Source organism: Acanthaster planci, linkage group LG07 (genome assembly GCF_054643075.1).
Source record: "Acanthaster planci isolate LZ-2023a linkage group LG07, COTS_SCS, whole genome shotgun sequence".
In the NCBI taxonomy this organism is placed as follows: Eukaryota; Metazoa; Echinodermata; class Asteroidea; order Valvatida; family Acanthasteridae; genus Acanthaster; species Acanthaster planci.
The window spans coordinates 7874972-7892013 of NC_141783.1; the positions used below are offsets into that span (position 1 = coordinate 7874972).

The 17042-nt window shown below is 41.7% G+C and overlaps 1 protein-coding gene across 2 annotated transcripts in view; it reads left to right on the forward strand.

The window, feature by feature from the left end:
- LOC110985573 (rho GTPase-activating protein 44-like) overlaps positions 1–14015 on the forward strand; it is a 32531-nt gene extending 18516 nt beyond the window's left edge. The window contains exons 8-16 of one of the 2 annotated variants that reach the window (XM_022246690.2): positions 532–600; positions 1001–1258; positions 1680–1740; positions 2172–2253; positions 2378–2575; positions 3170–3249; positions 3795–4050; positions 6366–6557; positions 10799–10937. In XM_022246690.2, coding sequence (XP_022102382.2) covers positions 532–600; positions 1001–1258; positions 1680–1740; positions 2172–2253; positions 2378–2575; positions 3170–3249; positions 3795–4050; positions 6366–6543 — 1182 coding nt within the window. In that variant the 3' untranslated portion in view covers positions 6544–6557; positions 10799–10937. Of the gene's footprint in view, positions 1–531; positions 601–1000; positions 1259–1679; positions 1741–2171; positions 2254–2377; positions 2576–3169; positions 3250–3794; positions 4051–6365; positions 6558–10798 lie in introns of both variants that reach the window. The other variant, XM_022246689.2, reaches the window with a different exon arrangement.
- The last annotated feature ends 3027 nt before the right edge of the window (positions 14016–17042 follow it).

Below are 17042 nucleotides of genomic sequence, written 5' to 3' on the forward strand. Positions count from 1 at the left end.
GATACAAAGACACAAGTATAGGTGTACTTTTACAGGCAATAAAATGTTAATAGAGACCCCCATACTTTCAATCTGTGGCTTTGATTCCACAGTAAAAGAAGAGGGATTGTGTAGTGAAACTAGCCATCTTTATAAGATGTACATGTATGCATGTTGGTTAAAGCAGGTGGAAGGCCTAGAGGCAGAGGGTTGAAATAGACAAAATGCAAGTACGTTGAAATTGACAGCATTTGTTTGAATACTTGATTCAACTGCTGGAGTGTAATCCACAACAAAAGAAGTTCTATTTTGTACGTGCATGTGCATGTGCATGTAGAGGGAAGCATGCAAGTATGGCACTTTTTGTACTTAATAACAAAACTACCTGTATTTATGCTCGTGCCACTGGATTACATGTACCCATTTACACATTAATTAACAATTAGCGTCATGAATGTGATTGCACACCGTGTAGTGCTTGTCCTAATGCTTTTCTTGTAGACAGTTGTATTCCATACCGAAATTCCCTTTTCCTCATTTCTTTGTCGGTAGGACACTTTGGCCACTGAGATGATGAGTCTGGTTGCTAAGGATAGCATGATGGCAAGATGCCTTGTGGATGTGAGTTTGTGGCGTTTATTCTTCATTGGCAAACTGATGGACAGATCTTCAATCAACCCTATAAAAATTGGGGTCATAGGTGGTTGCTATTGACAGTGTCCATATACTTTATTGTACAATCTCCAGAGTGCCAGCCTGAATATGCTCTTCCTAAAGTCTGTTGACTTTTCTTAAGTTTCTGGTCAGAGATTAGTATGTGTTATGTTTCCAAATCAACCCAGTTTTTCACTTCCAATCCTATTTTCAACCGTTAGTGTGTAAATTCACACCGACAAATGCATTAATGTGAGGCAAGTAAAAGGTTTCTAGTGAAATCAAACACTTCTGTAGACAATGCAAATGTTGCCCAAGTTGCTTCACTGATCATCATATTCACCTTTTGCGGGCGCTTTTTCGACAGATGGTTGAAAGCCAGGCCCAATACTATCGCACCGTCCTCCTCCGTCTAGAGAAACTGATCCCCGAGCTGAATGCCAGCCTCCAAGAAGCCCCCAGCCAGGGCGTCTTTGGCCATGCCCTGGAGGATCACCTCAGGCTGCAAGGCAGGGATATTGCGTCCCCCTTGGAGATGTGCATCTGCTGGATCATGGAGTTGGGGATGGACGAGGAGGGTATCTTCAGGATCGCCGGGAGTGCCTCCAAGATGAAGATGATCAGGGTAAGATGAGGGAATGTCAGTAAAAAAGTTGGAACGTTCTATTTCCTGTGTAGAAACTGTTCCTTTGTAGAACAATGTGTCTTGCCGGTGGGACCGTTGCTGTATTCTCACAAGGAGCATACAAGTCCCAAACTAGTGTGCAACACACATGCATAAGTACTCCTATGCTGGAACATGTGTTGTTCTCAGAACGAACAACAGGTGCTCCGTAGTGGAACTTTGGAGCAATGTGGAACTTGTTTTCACTTTGGAGCAATCTCTTCTGGTGGCAGATGACTTTGTTCACAGTTGCAGGGAAGCGACATTTCTTATAGCTCTCTGTGCCTCGGGTACATGAGCGAGTAAATTGCAAAGTTGCTTAAGCTTGTGCAGAATTTCTGCGGTCTCACCGTAGTTCTTGTCGGCTGTTTTTCTTTTGCAGGCAGCTCTAGACGCAAACGTCGAGCTTGACATGGAACTTGGCTTGGAGCATGCAGCTGCAGGTTAGTGCATGACCCGAGTATGAGCACACATAGCATCACCTTTTCTGTTCGTGCGTTTATGCAAATCCTTGACTGCAGGTCCCGTGCATACTCCTGTGCTGTTTGAGTCCAGAATATTCCCCGATTTCAGGATTTTTTATCAGGATTTTCTGTATGTTAGGGTTTTCAAAACACTCTCTTTTGGAATCTGGAGAATCCCAAATATACCGTCAGGGTGTTTTTTGGTTCAGAAAACAATTTAGACCACAAGAAATTGGTATGTCAAGGGTTACGTGGAAGGAATCACATGTACAGACCATGGACAGTACGTTAGTGGTTGGAGCCTTCAAAAGCTGTGATGATTTTTGTGCGAATTTTTAAAATTTCCTTCAATCTCACTCCTGCTGAGTTCATCAACTTAAGACAGGTTTGCGTCCATTGTTTTGTTGCAGGTGTGTTAAAACAGTATCTGAGAGAACTCCCAGAACCCTTACTGACATTTCCCCTCTACCAGGAGTTCATTCAGACTATGACGTAAGTGCAAACGTATCTCTGATCCCTTTTTTTTTTTACAAGTAGTTGAGCAGTTCTCATTCTCCTGTGTTTTCAGTCCCGACAAGAAATTGTTGCACTGATGTGTTTATTTCTCAAAACCCAGAATCAAAGACAAGGACCAGAAACTGCAGGCGCTCTGGGCGGTCATCAACAAGCTTCCCAAAGCCAACTACAACAACTTCAGGTATCTCATCAAGTTCCTGAGCAAAGTCGCCAAGAGGAGCGACCACAACAAGATGAACGCGTCCAACTTGTCTCTGGTGATCGGCCCCAACTGCTTGTGGTCTGAGGAAGATGGGGGGTGAGTCGACCACGTGAAATAATGACTACGGCTAAAATATGCCACCAAAGTTACGAGGCTTGACAGGGGGTTTGGATAACAATGACGGCTACATACAAATGGTGCAATTGGGAGGTGTGTCTGGCGATGAAACTTAAGGCTACATCCGAATCTCTTGTCTAGAGCTAGGTCTAGGTCTTTGCTCCAATGGAAATGCGTGGAGATGCGCAGACAATAGACCTAGCCGTAGCTCTGGAAGGCCGTTTCGGACACGGCCCAGGACTCCTCAAAAGTGGCGCAGGCAAACTGACAATATAACGGAAATAGGAAAAACCACAGAATGACCTGCCACTGAGATTCGTGGAGATAGGCAAAGCAGCAAAATCCCCGTCAGGCTTAGTCACATGGAGAGAAAGATCTGGAAAATAAAACTGCACTACGAACATGTACACTGTAACTCTCCAAAATACCGAGTGGAACGTTATCATCCGCATGTCCACCAGTAGTTTGATTGTACTTCGAAAAGCCTTATGGGGGTATTGTGTGCGCAGTGCACTTTCCAAAAATGTTGTTTTTGAGTACTTACATATGAAGGTTTAACTTTTTTTTTTTCAGTTTGTCCATGACAAGCACCGGTGTTGCTTCCACCATCATTGAGAATTTTATTACCCATGCAGACTGGTTCTTCCCAGAAGGTAGGAACTGTTCCCCCAAAAATCACTGACATGGTCATTTCTGATCACATTTGGGGGAACTCCCTTGGTTGCCGCACTTGTAGTTTCTCACAATAAAATTTCTGACATAGTAACTATTCCTTTGGTGCCTCTTTCGGAGTTTTAGGTCTTTGCGTTTTAACCCAGGGTATGCCTGCTAGAAACCCTGCCAGACACATCAGTCTGCATCATTTGTCAAAGTGGCTTGCCTGCCCAGTGTAACAAGATCCAACAGGTCAACTCTCTCCAAGGCCAAACAGCCTGGGAGTCTGTGTTTGCCAGTCACCACAAGATCCAACAGAGGCATTGTTCAATGGGACTAACTCCCACTGTCTCAACATGGCTGGTGCGTTCGGCTGCTGTTGGTTGCCCAGAGCTTCAAAGTGCATCAGACTTTTTCACCTGATGCACTGTGCTGCATCTGGCAGGGTTACGCATTTGCACATGTACAAAATAATACACCAGTCTACCCCTTTTACGAGGCACCTGTCACATTCTCGACTGACCCTCTTCTTTGCCTCCCGTAGATATTCACTTCTCACCGTCAAGTTCAAAGAACAACTCATTTTCAGAAACAACTCAGTCGAGTGTCGACATGACTGATCACCCCATCCTGCCTGCTGTGACTACCAGCAACGCAGTGCCAGACAGCAATTTGCCGCCTAGTCCGGGAGTCACCATAACCGCGGCGCACCCTAGCCCCAGTCAGCCTGGTTCGGTGCCAGCATCCTCCTCACCACAAATTGACACCACTTCACCAATGTCACATCACCTAACTGAAAAGTTAGTACCTTTTTAATTCTCTCACATGCTTGTATTTCGTTTTCTTCCTTCACTTGTTTGTACTGGTGACGGGTTTAAGACATCTGGATGCAAAAGATGGAAAGCTCTTTATAAAGGAGAAATATCTTTCAAGCCTCTGGAGGTCTCTCTGTCCTTGATTACGATAAACTAACCCATGCAAACATCTTGGCATGTTTGCACTCTGAAATCGCATCATAGGATTATTAATTAACCCCTTCATGGTGGGATTTTTTGGACCGCGACTGCTGGCCTGTGGTATTCCCTGAATGGAGGGCTTTGTCCAGCAGCAGGCCCCATTGAACCAGCAGCTGCATGGTGAATAGACTGTATGTGTGGTATGCACTAATCCTCACACAACGTCCTCCGTTGCGAAGGGGTTAACACCTTGATCACAATGTTCTTGTCTTTTTTTTTATAGTATGGCTTGTTACAAAACCTACTTTTGCATGCAGCAATACTTTGCAGTGATGAAAGCCACACAGCTAGCATGTTGATCTCTTCGAAAAAGTAGCTCATCAAACTTTTTTTACATCTCTTGTACAATGCTCTGTTCCCTGAAGGCTTTCTGCTGCTTGATTCAGAGTAAACTGGGTGGGTTCTTCCTGGGTCGTGGTGACACTGTATCTCAGTGTCAGTATTTCAAGCAAAAAACATGTTGGTTATATATAGAAAAGAAAATGTTAGGTAAGAATTGATCTTGGTAAAACGATGTGTGAGCAAAACCAGGCATCATTAGAGTTACTAAAAGAAGGAAATAACCACAAAAACGTTGCCACTTTGGAGCAAGTTGGTTTCGTTTGTGCACATAGTATATACATACTTGTATGTAAATATTTGTGTATTGTGACCCAAGAACTTTTGTTGGCTCAAAATTTGGATTTGGACAAACCGAAAGTTTTTATCAATTCCCCCGAGGTTCAAGATATTGAGATTTTACTGTATTGCTTTTGTTGAGATATTGAAGTACAATATTATTGTTTGAAAATATTACATTTCCAACATTTTTGTTTGGTTTAGCCCTTTTTCCATCTGTCTTAACTGATATTCCTAGAATGTCGCCATTTGATATAATTGGCCTCATGTGCATTTCTTTGGAAGGCGTCAGCATGGTCTTTCTCTTCCATAAAAGTCAGCAGTAACAACTAACCTTTCTTGTAAACTTACCCCAACCAATGTACCTCATCTCAGAGCAGTCAGGCTGTAGTGTCTCAAAAGTCGCAAAAAAGAAGCAACAGGTGCATTGTGGAGATGGAGATTTGGACAAGTTTGAGGACAGGTTAGGATAGGAATTTCCTACTGAATAGTAAAGAAAAAAAAAGAAAAGTGAAGTAAGAAAAGTGCTGTTCTTTTTGGAATGTAACGCCCATAATTCTGAGACTATACAGGCTGCAGTAGCAGCCAAGTGTACTGATTTCAGTTTGAAAAATGAGAGAGTTACGTTGGCATCAACACTTTGTTCACACATTTTTTAAGGGAGCAACCTTATAATAAAATACATGAAAGGCTGGGTTTGATGTCAGAAAAATTATGAAAAGGAAATTGATAACTACATGTGCGTCGGATTGCATGTAAGCAATCACCAAAGACCAGATGTCATCAAATGTGTGCACCCTCAAGAATTTCATTTCACACCGATGTCACACTTTGTGTGATCACTTTCCTATGGAGCCAGTGGGGCCCCCATAGACCATTGGGCACCATAGGAAAGTGCGCACAAAGTGGAAGTGTGGCGTCAACACTCAGTACTGAGGTCCATAGAGGATTTTCAGTCACATGGTTTTTGACGGTTGGTGTTTAATTTACACAGAGGTGCGTGCCAGAAATGCGCCTGCCTTCAAAGTCTCTCAACATTCTGGCGTACTTGAAATCGCCAATAGAAATACACAGATTCGAAAATGGGCGTGCCTCCGGGTAAAATGGTGCGCTTCCTGTGATGCCTTTGCCTGTCACGTTACGTCGTGTGAAAAATCTCTATTCCTAAATCAAACCGTGGGTCCCGCAGTGGTTTCACTCTCATCACTTCCCCAGCTTTGGGAAATTAAACAATGCATGCATTTACACACATCACATTTTATGTGCATACACATTATCTCAGTCTAACAAGGGAAATTTGTTATGTTGATGTTTACTGCTAATCGTTTGATGTTTCATATGTGCACGTGTACATCGTCAAAAGTTTTCTGTTTTTAACATGGCCATCAGAATATTTCTGAATAGTCGCCAGTTATCCTGGCACTTTTGTGTAAGACGTCATAAGCACGTAATGTTCTGTGGTCTTTTCCTCATGCATGTAGCAAAACATCCTCACCCTCTGGCCAGAAGCACATGAAACGCCGAGCCCCGCCCCCTCCCGACTCTGAGGCAGGGGGCCTAGAGAGGGCCCGCTCCCTCGAAAGGGGGCTCAAGGCGCCTCCCAAACTCCTCCCCAAAACTAGTCTGCGGAGGGTGAATAGTAGCTCCTATAAGCCCTAAGGATGCATGACAAGGTAGTTGACACACCTAACTATCGCCTCTACAGCTTTCTGAGCCATTGCTAATGACACCTTTCTGTGCGAGCAGTTTGGCACTTCCTTTTGACAGTTTGCACTTCCTTTTGACAGTTTAACACTTCCTTTTGACAGTTTAACACTTCCTTTTGACAGGACTGATTGCAGGCTTTGGAAGGGAGAAAAGGGTGCATGTTAAAGATACAGTGCGTCATTCGCAGTTATCAAAAAAGTAACCAATGAAATTATTGCTGAAAAGCATAGTTGGTCTAAAGAAGGTTGTGGGACTAAACTCGCTGTGAAATTATTCTTTCTGGCAAGCTGTCATTTTGCAAGAAAAACAGTGATGGAAGGCTACTTCCAACGATGCATCTGAAGACGCATTTTTGGAAAATCGCAGTCAGCAGCACGTACAAACATTGACACCTGGCACACACAAGCACAGTTACGAGTATTTGTAAATTCAGTGCGTGACATCATGTACATGTAGCTGCATTAGACTGAACGTGAAAATGTGTCCCAGATGTTGAGTTCAGGCAAAATTCAAAACTGGACTCAGCAACTTTTGATCTGAAATCCTAGAATATTGTTTTTCTCTGAATATAAAAGTATTCACTGAGCTGAAACTTCATCAGATTTAGTCTCGGGCACCCTTCTTTAGAATTTGAGTAATTCTCTTGCCCCAAAGGAACATAATGCTCAACTGGCAAACTTGCAAATGATGGACTGTACCTTGAAAGACTAATATATGCAACACCCATCATTTCAGTTTCTGCACCATAATACTAACAGTGCCTTTCCCTGTGAGTAAATCAACATTTCCTTTGGCAAAGCATACGAGCCTTAGAGAGACAGAGTACAGTACGTAATCCTGTTTGGTTATTAACTACCTGAACTTGTCAGTATTTTCACCGTCGATGGCTTCTTTGGATGGATATTGGCACAGTGTCACAGTACCATATTAAACCTTCAGAATTGCCATCCAGTGCCATCTCTTTGATTGGGAAACACGATACACTGCCTCAAAGAAAAGGTTCATTTCTGGCTTGCTAAACTCTAATCCTTTTCAAACTGCTGTTACGTGAGCTTTTCCGTAGAGTTAACTTCTAGAGCCAAACAATAATTCTCTGTGTCCCTTTTTTTTTATATCGGCTGTTGGCACAGTATTTACACAGAGGCTTGCCCTTTTTTCCTGGGGAGGAAGAGGACTGTTGACATGCACTTGTTGACCTTTACACACTGCGCATGCATTGACGTTTTCTCTGCCGAACGATTTGTTTATTACATATGCGGATCAGTGTAGGAGGTTTGATACTGTCCTATTTCTGTAGGCTCTCCTCGTGTGGTACTGAGCACACGTTTAATGCCCTCGTCTTGCACCACTTCATTTATTTCTGACTGCACGACATGTATTGGTAGCTTGATTTGCTTTTACACTACGCCTTTTGTGTAATTGCAATTCCCAGATTGATTGAATTTTTTGAGATTTTTTGTTCCTACTTTGGTTTCATTTGTACCACAGTTTGCATATATCTAAATTTTTTAAAAATTTTGTTTGAAATTACTTGCCGTGGATTGCTATGGAAATGATAAAAACTATCCCAAGGGGTGTAAAATGGTCCTTTCAGACTGGAGGGTTCAGCTGTGTTTTGGGTAAAAGTGAGTAAATAAGAGGTGGTGCATTGTCCTGCTGTCAGTGCATCACATGGCCTTCCCTACAAAGTAGAAATCAAAAACCACCTCTCTCTCCAACTAAGACTACAGTGAAAATAAAATCATCCATTTCGCATATTGCTTTTTAAAAAAAATTATTTGGAGATAAATGTTGAGATCCTGACTGTCCTCAGCGGAGGGAGATTACCAAAGTAGTAATTAGGGATGAACGTGGCCCTTGAAGATCACAAGAAACACATTGCACTACAACTAATCTGTAAAATCTTCCCAGTCATATTTAAATATTAAAAAAAAAAACAACTGGGAGGAACTACAGATTATAACTCGGCATGTGCGGTGACCATCAGTGCCCAAACACAAAGCCGAGATAGAAAACAGAAACTGTGTAATACTGTGAAGCCTCCAGGTGTATAGTAAACAATATGCATAATGTGTCTTTATCAGTGTTGCTTTGACAGAGCAAGTTGTAGCCACCTCGAGTTTGAACTAGAATTCACTTTTTTGTGGATTCCATAATTCAGATTCTTGTTAGTTTTAGTATTTTGTTTTGAAAGTTGGAGACTGCAAATTAATTCTTTTTCATTCCTATACACATGCTCAACTCAGTTTTTTCTCAGTCTTGTAGTATATCTCAGTGATATGACTTGACAAAAGACTATTAATAATGTATGAGTAAGTATAGGTATTAATGTATTCCACTGTGCTTACATAGAACCACCATATTGAAATGAAAGAGAGGCTAGACTGGCAAAATGTTTTTCTTTGAAATTGCCAAGCTGTCACACAAGCATTATTTCAGAGGTTGAAACTTCTCATTCTCAACCACATCTTACATTTGCCACAATTAGAAGCATCCACACACAGGTTTAGTTTGCTGTGAATAAAAATAAACTTTGATTCATAAAATTTTAATACCAAAACCAAAAGCAACAATTACAAGGACAAATATCTAAAGTATTCAAAAGCACTAAAACTACAAACAGACGCATCTTTATTAAAGCAGGTAAATAAATGAAAAGTTGGACTTAAGCCAAGCAAATTTACTTTCCTCGCCACACTGAAACCACAAACATGGAATTTGCATGTACAAACGGCAAGTATATAACTACAATTATGGAAATGGAACCACTCACTTTATAACAAAGAGTGAGGACTTAAGACTTGAGAGACACTCCAAAAGGAAGGCAAGTACAGTGGGAGGAAAACGAAGAAATAGGGAGGTAATTTAGAACAGAAAGAGACGTGCTGTGTACTACGGCGCTCTATGAGTGCCATCCGACTTATTCAGATACCGAGATAATTTATCCTAGTAAGTCAACTAAAAAAGCGTATTTAGTCAATTTAACGAGATAAATGATGTAGTTAAGTCGACTTCCTAACTATAGGACTAACTAAGTTGACATCGTGAGATATTTTATGACATAAAGCCTGCTTCCAGAGTTCCCTATATTGACTTGGTAAGATAATTTATGTCATCAAGTCTACTTCCAGAATTCACTATGTCGACTCGTCGAAATAAATTTTGTTAAGTCGATTTCCCAGCTCCAGCAAGTTGAATTGGCGAGAAAATACGCTGCAGGTCATGTTCACTCATGATTAGTCAGTACATGCCTGCATATAGTACACTTGATGACATGGATTATCTCGCCAAGTCGACTTACTAGAATTAGGAAGTCGACTACATCATTTATCTCGTTAAATTGACTAAATACGCTTTATAAGTCGACTTAGTGAGAAAAATTATCTCGGTATCTGAACAGGTCGGATGGCACTTCCAGAGCTCCGTAGTGTACATGTAAGTTGCAGCTTTAAGATCGCGTAGATGTGAGAGGTAGAAATTAAACCGATACAGAAACATAAATGCAAGCTACCACAGAGATCCCGTTGTATGCTTCAACTCGATGGACTCTTGGTAAAGATCGCTGTAGTTTGACAAGGCATGGACAGATGGAAAGACTTCTTAACAGGGCATACACAGTCATTCCTTTAAGATCAGTAGGATGCACTCTTCCTCTGCATTTGCTGGTAGCGGGAAACCAGACCGTTTCATCCTCTTATTGCGGTGTGGCATCACTGGGTGGCATTCACTGATCATGTTTGCGGCTGCCTTCTAATTGTCATTGCGGGGTGGTATATTAACATTCCCAGCTTCCCTCAGTATAGGAGACATTGCATCAGTTAGCATACTTTACAACGCTGCTTCATGTTGCATAAGGTGTATGATATACAGGCTTTAACCTCCAACAGGTGCAATAATGGACTATGAGAGAAATCACACTGGAGAAGTACTGCTGTTTATCAAGCATCATTTTAAAAAGTCTGCTACTCAATTAGCCACATTGGAAATGCATATTTTCAAGGAAACCAAGAGTCACATAAGTCAATGCTGAATCAAGTATTTATGTAATTAAAAAAATCCTGAGCAAAAAATGGTGTGTGCCAGTAAGTCCTTCTGATCATAACAAATGTACATGTAGAACAGATGTTCAGTGTGTGAAATGCTAATCATGTGACTTTAGCTACATGCATGTACTGATCCATCCTCTGGATGATTGTTGTTACCACAGATTGAAGTCATCCTCGTTACCTAGACGATCGCTAAAGAAGAATCCAGCTCCTCCCATTCCAGGTGTGTCACCAACTCAATCGCCCAACTCGTCCCTACCCAGAGACACCCCAGTACCGTCCTCGTCCACCCTCAGCGTCAACAACGTCAACGGCAATCCACCCAGCCACCCGACGGAGAAGGTCACGCCCGAGCGACCGGACAGACCATCAAAAGCCGACAAGCCCGCTAAACTTGAAAAGCCCCCCAAGGCGGACAAGCCGCCCGTGCTGGAGAAGCCAGGGCGGCCGCCAGTCCCTGCCAAGAAGAACAGCCAGGGACGTGAGTCTCGCGTGCCCATCTCACCCCCGCCGTTGGTGGTTGCTGATAACGTGCCACCCTCGCCGACGCTAAGACCTAAATCCACGAGTCTTTCCCGGCCTACTATATCACCCCCTCCCCCACCACCATCACAGAAAAGTCGAAAGCCCGCGGAGAGTATCGACAGTGAATATACACCAGAGGAGGCGACGCAATTTTGAACATGTACATATTGCATTTGTTTTTATATCTAAAAAAAGTAAGAGTTTGGCTGCTATGATGTGACTGCGTAAATCATTGTGTATAAAAAGTTTCATGACAGAAATTTGATGAACCGGCTCAAATTGTTTCTTCTGAATTTTTTTTTATTCTCTTGTTTGAATGGATTCTGCACAGATTTGCATTTGGAATTTTACAATCAGAATCCACGCAAGAACCTTTTTTTGTTCTGTGAGACGGAAGTCATTCTGAAGAGACTGTACATGTATAAAGGAAGTTGTTGCATTTTAATTCCAAAAGCTGATGTTAAGGCTTACTTTAGAACTGATTAAGGAAATATATCGAATCATGCAAAATAGTACACGTGCCACTGAAGACCTTTTTTGTTATTCTTCGAATGTACTTAGATGTGATTCTGTGGTATATAAATTTGGCAATGGGAATGTAATTTGGATTAGTACTGTGTTGTGTACATGCACCTTAATTTGTACATATACATGCAGGCCATCATGTACTATGACATACTGGCACAATGTATATATTTGCATACTTTTATATTAGTTTAGAATTCGTTGTTATCGAGGGAGAAAGCAAAATTATGTACTAAATGTAAATGGGTGAGCATATATGAACTTCAAAGGCAACAGTATTTGTGCATATATGCCGCTATTGATATTGTTCGGATACATCCAGGATAAAAATGATGCTGGTTTTTCACTGCAATTAAACTGTGTCATGTGGTTATCCAAACGTGCTTACTACATGTACGTCAAGATGGAAGTAAAGTTTGGGAAGAATGAAACATTGTTGAAGTTTTGTGGTATGATTTGTGTTCAAGTAAAGGTTCATCAGAACTAATTAGCATTCTTTGAATACTGTTGGGGGGGACGAGACTGAACAGTGGCAATACGATTGACCCAGTTATGGTCAAATAGCAAATTGGAATCAAAACAGTCATTTATTTGAAGCACCTAAGTGTAAAATAACTGGGGTTTTTTCATAATCTCAGCCGTGTTTCATTCCCATTTTTATCTGATATGTCAGTTTCGAAAAATGGGCATATTGAAAGCAAAGGTTTTTATCACTAAAATGGCACAAATACACCCCAACCTCTTTTATTTATTCCTGCAAAAGAGTGATGTTCAAAGGAATTGCAGTATTGCATCGAGCAGCTATAAATGACTGTATGGGTGTTCAGACACAATGTACAATATATACATGCATGCGTTATACTCCGTCGTCAGGCTGTTGTAGCAATATTCCTCACTTCTTGCAAGACACAGAATCAAGGCCGTTGCACATTGCAGGCAGGAACTGCAAATATTTAAGAAGAAATGTATAAGTCGTCTTTGTTTGAACCCTCCCTTTCCGAATGTCCAATTTGCCAAGCAATCACTTGTCCATGTATCATATTACCTTAATTTTATATGAGAATTGATGCCGACTGTCAAGTCAACGAGGAAGCGTGTTTTTGTAACGTCTCTATTTGCCACATTTGCAATGTGGAAATCAAGTCATGCAGTGATTGGTCTTCCTAATAGTACTGAAACCAATTATAAGGGGCATTTCGTTCCGTATTCAAAACAGAGAATGCAAAGTATTTCCAATCATGTTAGCTATGGAAATTATTCTCCGAAACTTGCTTACTTATATGTATACACGTGCGGCACACGTGCGGCAGAGCGTGAACTGAACGTCAGTCCTTACTTTTAGGGCACTTCTACATTTTTGTTTTTCTCACTTTTGAACTTCTTTCATGTGTCAGTCCTTTGCAGCTTTGGGAAGTCTTCGTTCTTTTGCACAGTGGAAGGATTGGGAAGTTATTTTCTGAAAGATGATGCTAGAAAATGTCAAATTCTTACCAGTTTTGGCAGTAGAGGAGATGAATAAAACTTATGTTACACAGTCGCAGGGTCCTACTAGTAAGGATGGTGTGTGTGAATGCCGCCTGTGTTCTGGGAAAACTAGTCTTATCTTGGAATAGATGGACAGCTGATCAGCTTAAACACTCGCTTCCTTAATTTGAAGGCTGTAAAGTCACTAATGTTGATTATTCTGATGTTAATCAGAAGAAAAGTAACGAGACAATTTCAGAGTTACAGCTGAGGCCAGTTACATGCAGCTGTTAAGCCAAGACGTTTGCCAAGCAAAGTATTTGCAGAGGAAAAGCTGGTTATTAGTTTTTTAAAGTAGTTATTTGCACACTGCGTGTGAGGTTTTCTTTGGTTTTTCTTTCCTCTATTCAGTAGACCTTTGAAAGGCACAAGAAGTCTGCTATTTGTGTAAAATCATATTGAAATTGGAGGACTTGGGACTGTTGGGGCTTTTAGGGCTAACCCTAACGGTCCCAAATCCTCCAATTTCAGTATGATTTTATTTTAGGGGGAAAGAAAAATCTTTCTGCTGACTGGCTGCATGAAATTGGACTCTGGCATGATTGCATAGTGAAGTGTTGCTTACAATATTGTTTACCTACCCTCATGTCGATTAGCGTACGGACATTGCCTTGAATGGCAGTCTCAAGATTATACTCTTAAAAATGTGGTATTGTTTCCTTTCTTTAAGCCCTTTAATTTTGCTTTGTACCAAATGGGTGTTGCATTTGGAAGAATTATTATTTTAAATCATAACTTATTCGCATATGCCGTATTTCCACAATAAAAGTCACAGTAGGGCCCTGTTGGGGTTTGGTAACATGATTTTTATGATTTTTGAAGTTGTTAACTAATTATGCCGTGGCCTTATACCCATGGGTACGGTCGTCATATTGTAGAGGAAGGAACACAGATTCCTCTATTATCGGATCCTGTCTTCGGTTCCCGAAAAGAGCACAATTAAAATCAAGCCTGGAGATAGCTACATTTCAGCCTATACATTTCGTCGTAGGACAGGGCAATTTTCGCCCTCATCGCTCCATGCAAGGGCACTAATGGCCGCCCATCGCGGGAGGGAGTGCGAGGGGGCTGCCCCGGCGGGAACCCTCCCCCATCTGTTAGGAAACGTTTAACCATAAAAAAATACGAGGCATCCTTTTAATGAGCCATTAAAATGTATATATACGTGAATAATCACATTCGTGCTGGCCTTGGCCGCAAAGTATAACTTAATCATTCAATTCACAGAAAAGCTAACCATTCTAAGACTTATTTTCCCCACAAGGACGGGATTCTAAGTGCTGTGTGTTTTATTCTTGTGATGTGGCCTCCTCACTATAGATAGTACTGAGTGGAATCAGTGATCACCAAGTGGTTATTGTTGGCTTGAAAATCAATCGGAAGATCCCCTTGCCACCCAAACGTTAAGTGTTCTTGTGTGGCAAGGCAAATTTTGACGGTGTGAATGAATATATGGCAAATTTCAATAAGATCTGACAAATAATGGTTTGAACTCTCACAGCATCGATGAACTATTCGTCTCCTTCAGGAAATCCTGATGAGCTCTATTGATGAATATGTTCCATCTAAAATGAGCTAACCCCACCCGTTTCTCTTACCCTTGGATGAATAGCCCGATTAAGCGGAACACAACCAAGCAAAAAAGTATGGTACTTCTTCCCGTTAGTCAGGACTGATAACATTCCGCTGAGAAGTTGACAGAGAGATTAGGAGAGCCCATAAATTCTACATTAAAGACGTTATCAGATCTAGTCTTAAATAAGACAATACCATACTGTTTTGGAATTATGTTAAATCCAAGAGGCAGGAGGTATCTGGTGTTTCACCACTTCGCATTGTGAATCATAATGTCAAGTGCCAAAGACAAAGCTGATGTACTAAATTGCCTTTTTTGCTCGGTCTTGACAAATAAAGATAAGCTTTGCATCCGTAGGCTAGCAGCGTCCACTGCTGAAGGTGTCCAAAAACTATTGGCAAAGGACCAGGTCCTGATGGTATCATATAGCTTGTGTGATCAAAGCTTGTGCTTCCATAAATCCATTTCGACAGGAACTGTGCCTTCTGACTGGTTGGTTGCAAACATCACGCCTCTTCATAAAAAAAGAATGATCGGTCTGACCCTGCAAATTACCGCCCCGTGTCTTAACAACAATTATCTGTAAACTCTGGAACTAATTCACGGTCATATCGTGGAACACTTTGTGCATTATGGAATCCTAGCCAACCAACAATACGTTTCTAGGAAGGGCAAGTCATGTAGACACACTTGTCAGCGTTTGTCCATGACCTGCAACTGACCTTGGATAATCGCAGCCGAACAGATCTCATCATCATGAATTTTAGCAAGGCTTTTGACACTCTTCCTCATCACAGACTTCTAGTCAAACTTAAACATTCAGGAATCTGGAGCAACATACATAGGTGGATCGATTTTCCTCACCAAAGGACACCAGAATGTGGTTGTCGATGGCCAGTCTTCACAGCTATCACCAGTTCTGTCAGGAGTTCGACAGGGCCGCATGCTTCGCTCACTAGGCCCCCCCTATATCCATGAACAATTTCGGAATGGAATCTCCTTCCCGACTCGGTCAAAAACAGGCCACGTTGAATTCCTTCAGAACTCAATTTGGGATAGGAGTAATATTAGCGAACTCTCTATCACAGCGCATTTTAAAATGTAATACCAACTGGTACCATGACAGCGTTACCTGCACGTGTTAGCCCCATCATTGGCGTTTGTGCAGAACAGTCTGGTAGATGACAGATACAGATAGGCTACGGTGATACTGTTGCCTCCCGTGCCTCAAGCTGGCCGACGGGGCTCGATCAGGACGCGGCTATCTCTTTCACAAAATGAACGTGTGATGGAAATGCCAAAACCTTGAGTACTTTATGAGTAGCCTCGTGCTGCCGGCATGACACAACTACGTTGTCGAAGCGATACTTACACTCCACGTGCTCATCTGCAACGGAGAGATTGCACGTCACGTTTTTTCAGTGGTTCCTTGACATGTACACTGAACTATCACCGAGTACCAACAGCAAGGGGTGTGCGCCCCCGCGCGGTAAACAGCATGCACAGCGGAAGCAGTATCATCGAAATGATTTCAATCCAGCCTCAACTACTTGTACATTACCAATGAGAACATCAAGCGAACTCAAAAATCGTCACCCAAAAATGTTAAAGATTAATATCAGTCACGATCGCGCGGTAAAAAAATTTGCTCATTTTTTTCTCCGATGGATTCAGTAAACAACAGGAGAATCCATCGGCCGATATTTTATTTACTGTTATAATAAAGCATAGACTGCATGATTTTAAAATATATTGAGACCAAATGGAACTTTGCAACCGAAATCCAAATGCATTTATATAAATCTCTAGTTATTTAGGTTTGATGATGGGTAATTAGGCATCGGTCCTAGCCTTTATGACCCCGGGACCCCATCCGGTATCTAATTGCTCTCTTTGAAATTGAGTCAAGTTCTTTCTGAAGTGCTGATACAGGTCTAGTATTCACTACTGTTGAACTTAGGAACGCGTGCCTTTGAACGCGTGCTGCAGCAAACATTCTTGTTTGGAGCTGCATGGTTTGAAGATCTTCGTTTAGGCTACCCGGTACCCGTGCTTGTCAATGTCTTATTTTTTTTTAAATACACGTATACCCAAGTTGGAAGAAATGGGCAGTTTTGGGGGTCAGAGCACCTCTTTTGCATTAATTTCGAAGTATTTAAATGCAGGAAACTTAACGAAAATGATTATCACAAGACCACTTTTATAGACACCGCCCTCACTTGAAAACACACGAATCCGGCGCGGCTTACGTACAC